The sequence below is a fragment of the Oncorhynchus masou genome, chromosome 18 (assembly GCF_036934945.1).
Source record: "Oncorhynchus masou masou isolate Uvic2021 chromosome 18, UVic_Omas_1.1, whole genome shotgun sequence".
Lineage (NCBI taxonomy): Eukaryota > Metazoa > Chordata > Actinopteri > Salmoniformes > Salmonidae > Oncorhynchus > Oncorhynchus masou.
The window spans coordinates 2067026-2079315 of record NC_088229.1 but is presented as its reverse complement, the minus strand read 5'-3'; the positions used below and the strand labels follow the sequence as shown (position 1 = coordinate 2079315).

At 40.3% G+C, this 12290-nt stretch overlaps 1 protein-coding gene across 3 annotated transcripts in view; it reads right to left on the bottom strand.

Annotated features, from left to right (window-relative positions):
• Positions 1–12290, bottom strand: part of LOC135503836 (CD9 antigen-like) — a 35602-nt gene that overhangs the window by 3287 nt on the left and 20025 nt on the right. For 2 of the 3 annotated variants that reach the window (XM_064921984.1, XM_064921985.1), the window contains exons 2-5: positions 7763–7865; positions 6230–6327; positions 1885–1959; positions 1604–1693 (exon numbers count right to left, since the gene is read on the bottom strand). In XM_064921984.1, coding sequence (XP_064778056.1) covers positions 1604–1693; positions 1885–1959; positions 6230–6327; positions 7763–7865 — 366 coding nt within the window. The remainder of the gene's footprint in view (positions 1–1603; positions 1694–1884; positions 1960–6229; positions 6328–7762; positions 7866–12290) is intronic. The other variant, XM_064921986.1, reaches the window with a different exon arrangement.

The window sequence follows — 12290 nt, the reverse complement described above, 5'->3', positions numbered from 1 at the left end:
GCTAACCTCTCACCATTACAATAACAGGGGAGGTTAGCATTTTATATCATAGCCCCAAGACAGGCTAACCTCTCACCATTACAATAACAGGGGAGGTTAGCATTTTATATCATAGCCCCAAGACAGGCTAACCTCTCACCATTAAAATAACAGGGGAGGTTAGCATTTTATACCATAGCCCCAAGACAGGCTAACCTCTCACCATTACAATAACAGGGGAGGTTAGCGTTTTATATCATAGCCCCAAGACATGCTAACCTCTCACCATTACAATAACAGGGGAGGTTAGCGTTTTATATCATAGCCCCAAGACATGCTAACCTCTCACCATTACAATAACAGGGGAGGTTAGCATTTTATATCATAGCCCCAAGACAGGCTAACCTCTCACCATTACAATAACAGGGGAGGTTAGCGTTTTATATCATAGCCCCAAGACATGCTAACCTCTCACCATTACAATAACAGGGGAGGTTAGCGTTTTATATCATAGCCCCAAGACATGCTAACCTCTCACCATTACAATAACAGGGGAGGTTAGCGTTTTATATCATAGCCCCAAGACATGCTAACCTCTCACCATTACAATAACAGGGAGGTTAGCATTTTATATCATAGCCCCAAGACATGCTAACCTCTCACCATTACAATAACAGGGGAGGTTAGCATTTTATATCATAGCCCCAAGACATGCTAACCTCTCACCATTACAATAACAGGGGAGGTTAGCATTTTATATCATAGCCCCAAGACATACTAACCTCTCACCATTAAAATAACAGGGGAGGTTAGCATTTTATATCATAGCCCCAAGACATGCTAACCTCTCACCATTAAAATAACAGGGGAGGTTAGCATTTTATATCATAGCCCCAAGACATGCTAACCTCTCACCATTACAATAACAGGGGAGGTTAGCATTTTATATCATAGCCCCAAGACATGCTAACCTCTCACCATTACAATAACAGGGGAGGTTAGCATTTTATATCATAGCCCCAAGACATGCTAACCTCTCACCATTACAATAACAGGGGAGGTTAGCATTTTATATCATAGCCCAAGACATGCTAACCTCTCACCATTAAAATAACAGGGGAGGTTAGCATTTTATATCATAGCCCCAAGACATGCTAACCTCTCACCATTACAATAACAGGGGAGGTTAGCATTTTATATCATAGCCCCAAGACATGCTAACCTCTCACCATTAAAATAACAGGGGAGGTTAGCATTTTATATCATAGCCCCAAGACATGCTAACCTCTCACCATTAAAATAACAGGGGAGGTTAGCATTTTATATCATAGCCCCAAGACATGCTAACCTCTCACCATTAAAGTAGTACCTCCACAAAACGCTGTCTCACAAACACCCTCAAATTAAAACTGCCAGTCTGCACTTCAACCTCATAGTCATTGTTTAATTTAAAATCCAAAGTGCTGGAGACAAAATAACAAAAGAAAATGTCACAATAATTATGGAGGGTAAATCGGTAGTTCTACTAGAGTTTAGCATCATTGAAATCAACAATAAATCTTACGCATCCATCGTATGGACTACTGTTTTCAAGCATCGTTTTTTTCAGTGTTAATGTACTTACAACTTTGTGGTAAGAGTTTTGTATCATTGTGTTGTTGTTTTTGTTGTCGTTGTAGGATTTTATGTAATAGTTCTGGACATCTTCGATTATCTGTGAGAAAAGAATCAGACAAGACCATCAAAATAAAAATAATTATTATATTCTGACAGGTGGCGTTACTGCGACGCAAACGCTCGTCCCTTAGCGCGACAACTCCGTCTGATTGGTTATCTGAAGTAAGACAATAAATGACAGTTGGAACCACAATAGCGTGGTGGAGTGGTGCGGTGTATTATGGGTACCTTGTCTTTGTTCAAGAAGCCAAACACACCAGCAGCAACCTCTGCGCCAAAGATTATCAGCAGGCAGGCAAAGAACTGAAACACAAAGACAGGTTAGAGTGGACCGTTTCCATGGTTTCTGATCTGGAACACAAAAGACAGGTTAGAGTGGACCGTTTCCATGGTTTCTGATCTGGAACACAAAAGACAGGTTAGAGTGGACCGTTTCCATGGTTTCTGATCTGGAACACAAAGACAGGTTAGAGTGGACCGTTTCCATGGTTTCTGATCTGGAACACAAAGACAGGTTAGAGTGGACCGTTTCCATGGTTTCTGATCTGGAACACAAAAGACAGGTTAGAGTGGACCATTTCCATGGTTTCTGATCTGGAACACAAAAGACAGGTTAGAGTGGACCGTTTCCATGGTTTCTGATCTGGAACACAAAGACAGGTTAGAGTGGACCGTTTCCATGGTTTCTGATCTGGAACACAAAGGACAGGTTAGAGTGGACCATTTCCATGGTTTCTGATCTGGAACACAAAGACAGGTTAGAGTGGACCGTTTCCATGGTTTCTGATCTGGAACACAAAGACAGGTTAGAGTGGACCGTTTCCATGGTTTCTGATCTGGAACACAAAAGACAGGTTAGAGTGGACCATTTCCATGGTTTCTGATCTGGAACACAAAGACAGGTTAGAGTGGACCGTTTCCATGGTTTCTGATCTGGAACACAAAGACAGGTTAGAGTGGACCGTTTCCATGGTTTCTGATCTGGAACACAAAGACAGGTTAGAGTGGACCGTTTCCATGGTTTCTGATCTGGAACACAAATACAGGTTAGAGTGGACCGTTTCCATGGTTTCTGATCTGGAACACAAAGACAGGTTAGAGTGGACCGTTTCCATGGTTTCTGATCTGGAACACAAATACAGGTTAGAGTGGACCGTTTCCATGGTTTCTGATCTGGAACACAAATACAGGTTAGAGTGGACCGTTTCCATGGTTTCTGATCTGGAACACAAAGACAGGTTAGAGTGGACCGTTTCCATGGTTTCTGATCTGGAACACAAATACAGGTTAGAGTGGACTGTTTCCATGGTTTCTGATCTGGAACACAAAAGACAGGTTAGAGTGGACTGTTTCCATGGTTTCTGATCTGGAACACAAATACAGGTTAGAGTGGACCGTTTCCATGGTTTCTGATCTGGAACACAAAGACAGGTTAGAGTGGACCGTTTCCATGGTTTCTGATCTGGAACACAAATACAGGTTAGAGTGGACTGTTTCCATGGTTTCTGATCTGGAACACAAAAGACAGGTTAGAGTGGACTGTTTCCATGGTTTCTGATCTGGAACACAAATACAGGTTAGAGTGGACCGTTTCCATGGTTTAGCTTTATCCTGAGCTCTTGGGAGTAGATGATTCGGTAACATTGTATTTTAAAAGGTACACATACTAGCCACTAATTTGTAGTGTGTATGTGTATATAAGTAGCGAATAAAGGCCTTTAATACGTCTCGTGAACCATAATTAAGTGATTTCCTATTGAAACATTATAAGTTATCCGAGTTTGACATGAATGTTGGCTGTCGGGAGAGGTATGCTCCTTAATGTCCAATAAGGTCATATCTGGACAGTTTGGTAGAAATATGGTATGGAAATATGGAAAAAAATGGACAACTTCAGCTTTTACTTCACTACATTCCTAAAGAAAACAATGTATTTTTTACTCCACACATTTTCCCTGACACCCAAAAGTACTCGATACATTTTGAAAGGAAAATGGTCCAATTGTACACAATTATCATGAGAACATGGTCATCCCTACCTCCTTTGATCTGGCAGACTCACTAAACACAAATGCAATGTTTGTAAATGATGTCTGAGTGTTGGAGTGTTCTCCTGGCTATCTGTAAATGATGTCTGAGTGTTGGAGTGTGCCCCTGGCTATCTGTAATGATGTCTGAGTGTTGGAGTGTTCCCCTGGCTATCTGTAAATGATGTCTGAGTGTTGGAGTGTTTCCCCTGGCTATCTGTAAATGATGTCTGAGTGTTGGAGTGTTCCCCTGGCTATATGTAATGATGTCTGAGTGTTGGAGTGTTCCACTGGCTATTTGTAATGATGTCTGAGTGTTCCCCTGGCTATCTGTAATGATGTCTGAGTGTTGGAGTGTTCCCCTGGCTATCTGTAAATGATGTCTGAGTGTTGGAGTGTTCCCCTGACTATCTGTAAATGATGTCTGAGTGTTCCCCTGGCTATCTGTAATGATGTCTGAGTGTTGGAGTGTTCCCCTGGCTATCTGTAAATGATGTCTGAGTGTTGGAATGTTCCCCTGGCTATCTGTAAATGATGTCTGAGTGTTGGAGTGTTCCCCTGGCTATCTGTAAATGATGTCTGAGTGTTGGAGTGTTCCCCTGGCTATCTGTAATGATGTCTGAGTGTTGGAGTGTTCCCCTGGCTATCTGTAATGATGTCTGAGTGTTCCCCTGGCTATCTGTAATGATGTCTGAGTGTTCCCCTGGCTATCTGTAAATGATGTCTGAGTGTTGGAGTGTTCCCCTGGCTATCTGTAAATGATGTCTGAGTGTTGGAGTGTTCCCCTGGCTATTTGTAATGATGTCTGAGTTTTCCCCTGGCTATCTGTAATGATGTCTGAGTGTTCCCCTGGCTATCTGTAATGATGTCTGAGTGTTGGAGTGTTCCCCTGGCTATCTGTAATGATGTCTGAGTGTTGGAGTGTTCCCCTGGCTATCTGTAATGATGTCTGAGTGTTCCCCTGGCTATCTGTAATGATGTCTGAGTGTTCCCCTGGCTATCTGTAATGATGTCTGAGTGTTCCCCTGGCTATCTGTAATGATGTCTGAGTGTTCCCCTGGCTATCTGTAAATGATGTCTGAGTGTTCCCCTGGCTATCTGTAATGATGTCTGAGTGTTCCCCTGGCTATCTGTAATGATGTCTGAGTGTTGGAGTGTTCCCCTGGCTATCTGTAATGATGTCTGAGTGTTCCCCTGACTATCTGTAATGATGTCTGAGTGTTCCCCTGGCTACCTGTAATGATGTCTGAGTGTTGGAGTGTTCCCCTGGCTATCTGTAAATGATGTCTGAGTGTTGGAGTGTTCCCCTGGCTATCTGTAATGATGTCTGAGTGTTGTAGTGTTCCCCTGGCTATCTGTAATGATGTCTGAGTGTTGGAGTGTTCCCCTGGCTATCTGTAATGATGTCTGAGTGTTCCCCTGACTATCTGTAATGATGTCTGAGTGTTCCCCTGACTATCTGTAATGATGTCTGAGTGTTGGAGTGTTCCCCTGGCTACCTGTAATGATATCTGAGTGTTGGAGTGTTCCCCTGGCTATCTGTAATGATGTCTGAGTGTTGGAGTGTTCCCCTGGCTATCTGTAATGATGTCTGAGTGTTGGAGTGTTCCCCTGGCTATCTGTAATGATGTCTGAGTGTTGGAGTGTTCCCCTGGCTATCTGTAAATGATGTCTGAGTGTTCCCCTGGCTATCTGTAATGATGTCTGAGTGTTCCCCTGGCTATCTGTAATGATGTCTGAGTGTTCCCCTGGCTATCTGTAATGATGTCTGAGTGTTCCCCTGGCTATCTGTAATGATGTCTGAGTGTTCCCCTGGCTATCTGTAATGATGTCTGAGTGTTCCCCTGGCTATCTGTAATGATATCTGAGTGTTGGAGTGTTCCCCTGGCTATCTGTAATGATGTCTGAGTGTTGGAGTGTTCCCCTGGCTATCTGTAATGATGTCTGAGTGTTGGAGTGTTCCCCTGGCTATCTGTAATGATGTCTGAGTGTTGGAGTGTTCCCCTGGCTATCTGTAATGATGTCTGAGTGTTCCCCTGGCTATCTGTAATGATGTCTGAGTGTTCCCCTGGCTATCTGTAAATGATGTCTGAGTGTTGGAGTGTTCCCCTGGCTATCTGTAATGATGTCTGAGTGTTCCCCTGGCTATCTAACAATAACAACATGGTGCTGTCTGATTTGCTTAATATAAGGAAGTTGAAATGGCTCATATATTTACTGTTGATACTTAAGTATATTTAAAACCAAATACTTTTAGCCTTTTACTCAAGCAGTATTTCACTGAGTGACTTTCACTTTTACTTGAGTCATTGTCTATTAAGGCATCTTTACTGTTACTACAGTATAAGAATTGGGTACTTTTTCCACCGCTGAATGAGAAAAAGGGCCTATAAGTGACTTATAAGCACACTGACGAACGACAAATTAGTGGCTAATGTGTGTACTTTTAAAATACAGTGTTACCGAAGATTCTGAGTTCAGTCAAGATCGGACTAATTATCTAGCTAGCTTGATTGTGTTTTCCTCGGGGAAGTGCGTCAACTCACCGACCCCAGCAGACACTGGGACTCTCGTATGGCTCCACAGCAGCCAAAGAATCCCACCAACATCACTAGACTGCCCGCTATGATCAGGATATACACACCTGGGGGGGAAGAGAGGAGAGAGGAGAGAGAAGAGAGAAGAAAGGAGAGAGAGAGAAGAGAGGAGAGAGAGAGAGAGAGAGAAGAGGAGAGAGGAGAGAAGAGAGAGGAGAGAGGAGAGAAGAGAGAAGAGAGAAGAGAGGAAAGGAGAGAGGAGAGAGGAGAGAGAGGAAAACAAATCAGATGAAAGACCATTCAGAGTATTATATATTCAGCGAGACTGTTGCAGTTCCCAGGAGCACCAGCAGAGGGCAGCATTAGACCACACAAACAACACGATTATCAACCAGATCCAGATATGTGAGAGAACTTTACAAGCTGAACATCATCTGCACTGAACAGACATAATGTAGTGACCAGCAGGAGGGTCAGTACCATAACTGTGGACTAAACAGACATAATGTAGTGACCAGCAGGAGGGTCAGTACCATAACTGTGGACTAAACAGACATAATGTAGTGACCAGCAGGAGGGTCAGTACCATAACTGTGGACTAAACAGACATAATGTAGTGACCAGCAGGAGGGTCAGTACCATAACTGTGGACTAAACAGACATAATGTAGTGACCAGCAGGAGGGTCAGTACCATAACTGTGGACTAAACAGACATAATGTAGTGACCAGCAGGAGGGTCAGTACCATAACTGTGGACTAAACAGACATAATGTAGTGACCAGCAGGAGGGTCAGATAGCCAGGGGGCACAGATACCTGGTGGGCACAGATACCTGGTGGGCACAGATACCTGGTGGGCACAGATACCTGGTGGGCACAGATACCTGGTGGGCACAGATACCTGGTGGGCACCGATACCTGGTGGGCACAGATAACTTTAAAAATAAAAGGTAGGGGCGTGGATCAGGAGACCAGTCACCATTTGGCTCAAGCTGCGAGACACATCTCAAGCTGATCGAGCTGATCAGGCTGGTTACACGTGGTCTACGATAGTGAGGCCAGTTGGAGGCGGCTTATGGTAGATAAATGAACATTAAATTATCTGGTAAGAGCTCTGGTGGACATTCCTGCAGTCAGCAGGCCAATTACACATTCCGTCTAAACTTGAGATATTTTACAGTGGCCTTTTATTGGTGCACGTTGTGTTTACATTTCTGTTCAGTATCGGGGCGATGACGTTGTTTACATTTCTGTTCAGTATCGGGGCGATGACGTTGTATAGTAGTATTGGTGCACGTTGTGTTTACATTTCTGTTCAGTCTAGGGGCGATGACATTGTATAGTATTAGACAACGCTGTTTTTCATACAGTGACCCTATTGAAATTACAATTCTCACCGCTTCTCCAGGGCCACTTTCAGCCTCTCTGACAGTATGTCACTCCTCCATGCTCATTGGTTCATTTATAGGCCTCCTCCAGTCCCATTGGCTAACTCACACATTCCCTCCCTACTGATTGGCTGATTCCTGTCCCTGTACTCACCATAAAAGAAGGTGTCTGGCGCTCCGTCTCCGTTCAGCAGAGCGACGGTCTCAGGATCGAACCGCAACCACAGCCCAACCGCAAGGACCAACGAGCCCATCAACTAGTAGAGAGAGGAGAAAGGGGGAGCGAGACAGAGAGGAAAGAAGATAAGAGAGATAGTTTAGTACACTATTTGTGTCTTACTCACATTTCCTCTCAACAACAGACCATCAGCATACACCTACATCACACTCCCTGTCCTCTCGGACATTTCCACGGTAACGGAATTACACTTTCATAATGTATGCCAAAAAAACAACAAACAAAAAAACATTGATTCCAAAAAGTTTAACAAACCATTCAACTCTATGGACAGGGGCTTACTTTGATCAATTTACACGTGCATTTCACAAAAACAAATTTAGTTTAATAACTGCGACGATGCAAAGTATGGTGAACAGAATTACGGTAAAAATCTCCCTCTGGGGTTTTTTTTTTTTAAATGCGTTTTAAAATGTTTTCTATCTGGGATTTACATTCCAAGATGTCTGCAGAGAGAATGATGCGTCAGCTATGACATCACACCGACAGGTTTTCCTTTGGATCCTCAACACCCGGTAACGGATCTGATCTATACAGAAAGGCAAAATTATGGACATGAATATCCTTCTCTTCATGGTAATTTATGCTAAATAGGAACACACATATTTTTGCATATTTGGGGTCGACACACCGGCTATTGTCGTAATTACCTCCTTCCATAAAAAAGACCACATTTGGTTGGTCCAAACCAGACCAATCTGAGCTAGTACCGTAGGAAGTCAATACAGTACAGTAGTTTAGTACAGAACTTTAGTACAATAGTACAGGAGTTTAGTACAATAGTAGAGTACAGTAGTTTAGCACAGTAGTTTAGTACAGTAGAGTAAAGTAGTTTAGTACAGTACAGTAGTTTAGTACAGAACTTTAGTACACTAGTACAGTAGTTTAGAACAGTAGAGTACAGTAGTTTAGAACAGTACAGTACAGTAGTTTAGTACAGTAGAGTACAGTAGTTTAGTACAGTAGAGAACAGTAGTTTAGTACAGTACAGTAGTTTAGAACAGTAGAGTAGAGTAGTTTAGTACAGTAGTTTAGAACAGTACAGTACAGTAGTTTAGAACAGTAGTTTAGTACAGTACAGTAGTTTAGAACAGTAGTTTAGTACAGTACAGTAGTTTAGTACAGTAGTTTAGTACAGTAGAGTACAGTAGTTTAGTACAGTAGAGTACAGTAGTTTAGTACAGTAGTTTAGTACAGTAGTTTAGTACAGTAGTTTAGTACAGTAGTTTAGTACAGTAGTTTAGAACAGTAGAGTACAGTAGTTTAGTACAGTAGTTTAGTACAATAGAGTACAGTAGTTTAGTACAGTAGAGTACAGTAGTTTAGTACAGTAGAGTACAGTAGTTTAGTACAGTAGTTTAGTACAGTAGAGTACAGTAGTTTAGTACAGTAGTTTAGAACAGTAGAGTACAGTAGTTTAGAACAGTACAGTACAGTAGTTTAGTACAGTAGAGTAGTTTAGAACAGTAGTTTAGTACAGTACAGTAGTTTAGAACAGTAGTTTAGAACAGTAGTTTAGTACAGTAGTTTAGAACAGTACAGTACAGTAGTTTAGTACAGTAGTTTAGTACAGTAGAGTACAGTAGTTTAGTACAGTAGAGTACAGTAGTTTAGTACAGTAGAGTACAGTAGTTTAGTACAGTAGTTTAGTACAGTAGAGTACAGTAGTTTAGTACAGTAGTTTAGAACAGTAGAGTACAGTAGTTTAGTACAGTAGAGTACAGTAGTTTAGTACAGTAGAGTACAGTAGTTTAGTACAGTAGAGAACAGTAGTTTAGTACAGTACAGTAGATTAGAACAGTAGAGTAGAGTAGTTTAGTACAGTAGTTTAGAACAGTAGAGTACAGTAGTTTAGTACAGTACAGTAGTTTAGAACAGTAGTTTAGTACAGTACAGTAGTTTAGAACAGTAGTTTAGTACAGTAGAGTACAGTAGTTTAGTACAGTAGTTTAGTACAGTAGAGTACAGTAGTTTAGTACAGTAGTTTAGTACAGTAGTTTAGTACAGTATTTTAGAACAGTACAGTACAGTAGTTTAGTACAGTAGTTTAGTACAGTAGAGTACAGTAGTTTAGTACAGTAGAGTACAGTAGTTTAGTACAGTAGAGTACAGTAGTTTAGTACAGTAGTTTAGTACAGTAGAGTACAGTAGTTTAGTACAGTAGTTTAGTACAGTAGTTTAGTACAGTAGAGTACAGTAGTTTATTACAGTAGTTTAGTACAGTAGTTTAGTACAGTAGAGTACAGTAGTTTAGTACAGTAGTTTAGAACAGTAGAGTACAGTAGAGTACAGTAGTTTAGTACAGTAGTTTAGTACAGTAGAGTACAGTAGTTTAGTACAGTAGTTTAGAACAGTAGAGTACAGTAGAGTACAGTAGTTTAGAACAGTAGTTTAGTACAGTACAGTAGTTTAGTACAGTAGAGTACAGTAGTTTAGTACAGTAGAGTACAGTAGTTTAGTACAGTAGTTTAGTACAGTAGAGTACAGTAGTTTAGTACAGTAGAGTACAGTAGTTTAGTACAGTAGAGTACAGTAGTTTAGTACAGTAGTTTAGTACAGTAGTTTAGTACAGTAGTTTAGTACAGTAGAGTACAGTAGTTTAGTACAGTAGAGTACAGTAGTTTAGTACAGTAGAGTACAGTAGTTTAGTACAGTAGTTTAGTACAGTAGAGTACAGTAGTTTAGTACAGTAGTTTAGAACAGTAGAGTACAGTAGAGTACAGTAGTTTAGAACAGTAGTTTAGTACAGTACAGTAGTTTAGTACAGTAGTTTAGTACAGTAGAGTACAGTAGTTTAGTACAGTACAGTAGTTTAGTACAGTAGTTTAGTACAGTAGAGTACAGTAGTATAGAACAGTAGTTTAGTACAGTAGTTTAGTACAGTAGAATACAGTAGTTTAGAACAGTAGAGTAGTTTAGTACAATAGTAGAGTACAGTAGTTTAGAACAGTAGAGTAGTTTAGTACAGTAGTTTAGTACAATAGTAGAGTATAGTAGTTTAGTACAGTAGTTTAGTACAGTAGTAGAGTACAGTAGTTTAGTACAGTAGTTTAGTACAATAGTAGAGTACAGTAGAGTACAGTAGTTTAGTACAGTAGAGTACAGTAGTTTAGTACAGTAGTTTAGTACAATAGTAGAGTACAGTAGAGTACAGTAGTTTAGTACAGTAGAGTACAGTAGTTTAGTACAATAGTAGAGTAGAGTAGTTTAGAACAGTAGAGTAGAGTAGTTTAGTACAGTAGTTTAGTACAATAGTAGAGTACAGTAGTTTAGTACAATAGTAGAGTACAGTAGTTTAGTACAGTACACTAGTTTAGTACAGTAGAGTACACTAGTTTAGTACAGTAGAGTACACTAGTTTAGAACAGTAGAGAACAGTAGTTTAGTACAGTACAGTAGTTTAGAACAGTAGAGTAGAGTAGTTTAGTACAGTAGTTTAGAACAGTAGAGTACAGTAGTTTAGTACAGTACAGTAGTTTAGAACAGTAGTTTAGTACAGTACAGTAGTTTAGAACAGTAGTTTAGTACAGTACAGTAGTTTAGAACAGTAGTTTAGTACAGTAGAGTACAGTAGTTTAGTACAGTAGTTTAGTACAGTAGTTTAGAACAGTAGAGTACAGTAGTTTAGTACAGTAGTTTAGTACAGTAGAGTACAGTAGTTTAGTACAGTAGAGAACAGTAGTTTAGTACAGTACAGTAGTTTAGAACAGTAGAGTAGAGTAGTTTAGTACAGTAGTTTAGAACAGTAGAGTACAGTAGTTTAGTACAGTACAGTAGTTTAGAACAGTAGTTTAGTACAGTACAGTAGTTTAGAACAGTAGTTTAGTACAGTACAGTAGTTTAGAACAGTAGTTTAGTACAGTAGAGTACAGTAGTTTAGTACAGTAGTTTAGTACAGTAGAGTACAGTAGTTTAGTACAGTAGAGTACAGTAGTTTAGTACAGTAGTTTAGAAACAGTAGAGTACAGTAGTTTAGAACAGTAGTTTAGTACAGTAGTTTAGAACAGTAGTTTAGTACAGTAGTTTAGAACAGTACAGTACAGTAGTTTAGTACAGTAGTTTAGTACAGTAGAGTACAGTAGTTTAGTACAGTACAGTAGTTTAGTACAGTAGAGTACAGTAGTTTAGTACAGTAGTTTAGTACAGTAGTTTAGTACAGTAGTTTAGTACAGTAGTTTAGTACATTAGAGTACAGTAGTTTAGTACAGTAGAGTACAGTAGTTTAGTACAGTAGTTTAGTACAGTAGAGTACAGTAGTTTAGTACAGTAGTTTAGAACAGTAGAGTACAGTAGAGTACAGTAGTTTAGAACAGTAGTTTAGTACAGTACAGTAGTTTAGTACAGTAGTTTAGTACAGTAGAGTACAGTAGTTTAGTACAGTACAGTAGTTTAGTACAGTAGTTTAGTACAGTAGAGTACAGTAGTATAGAACAGTAGTTTAGTA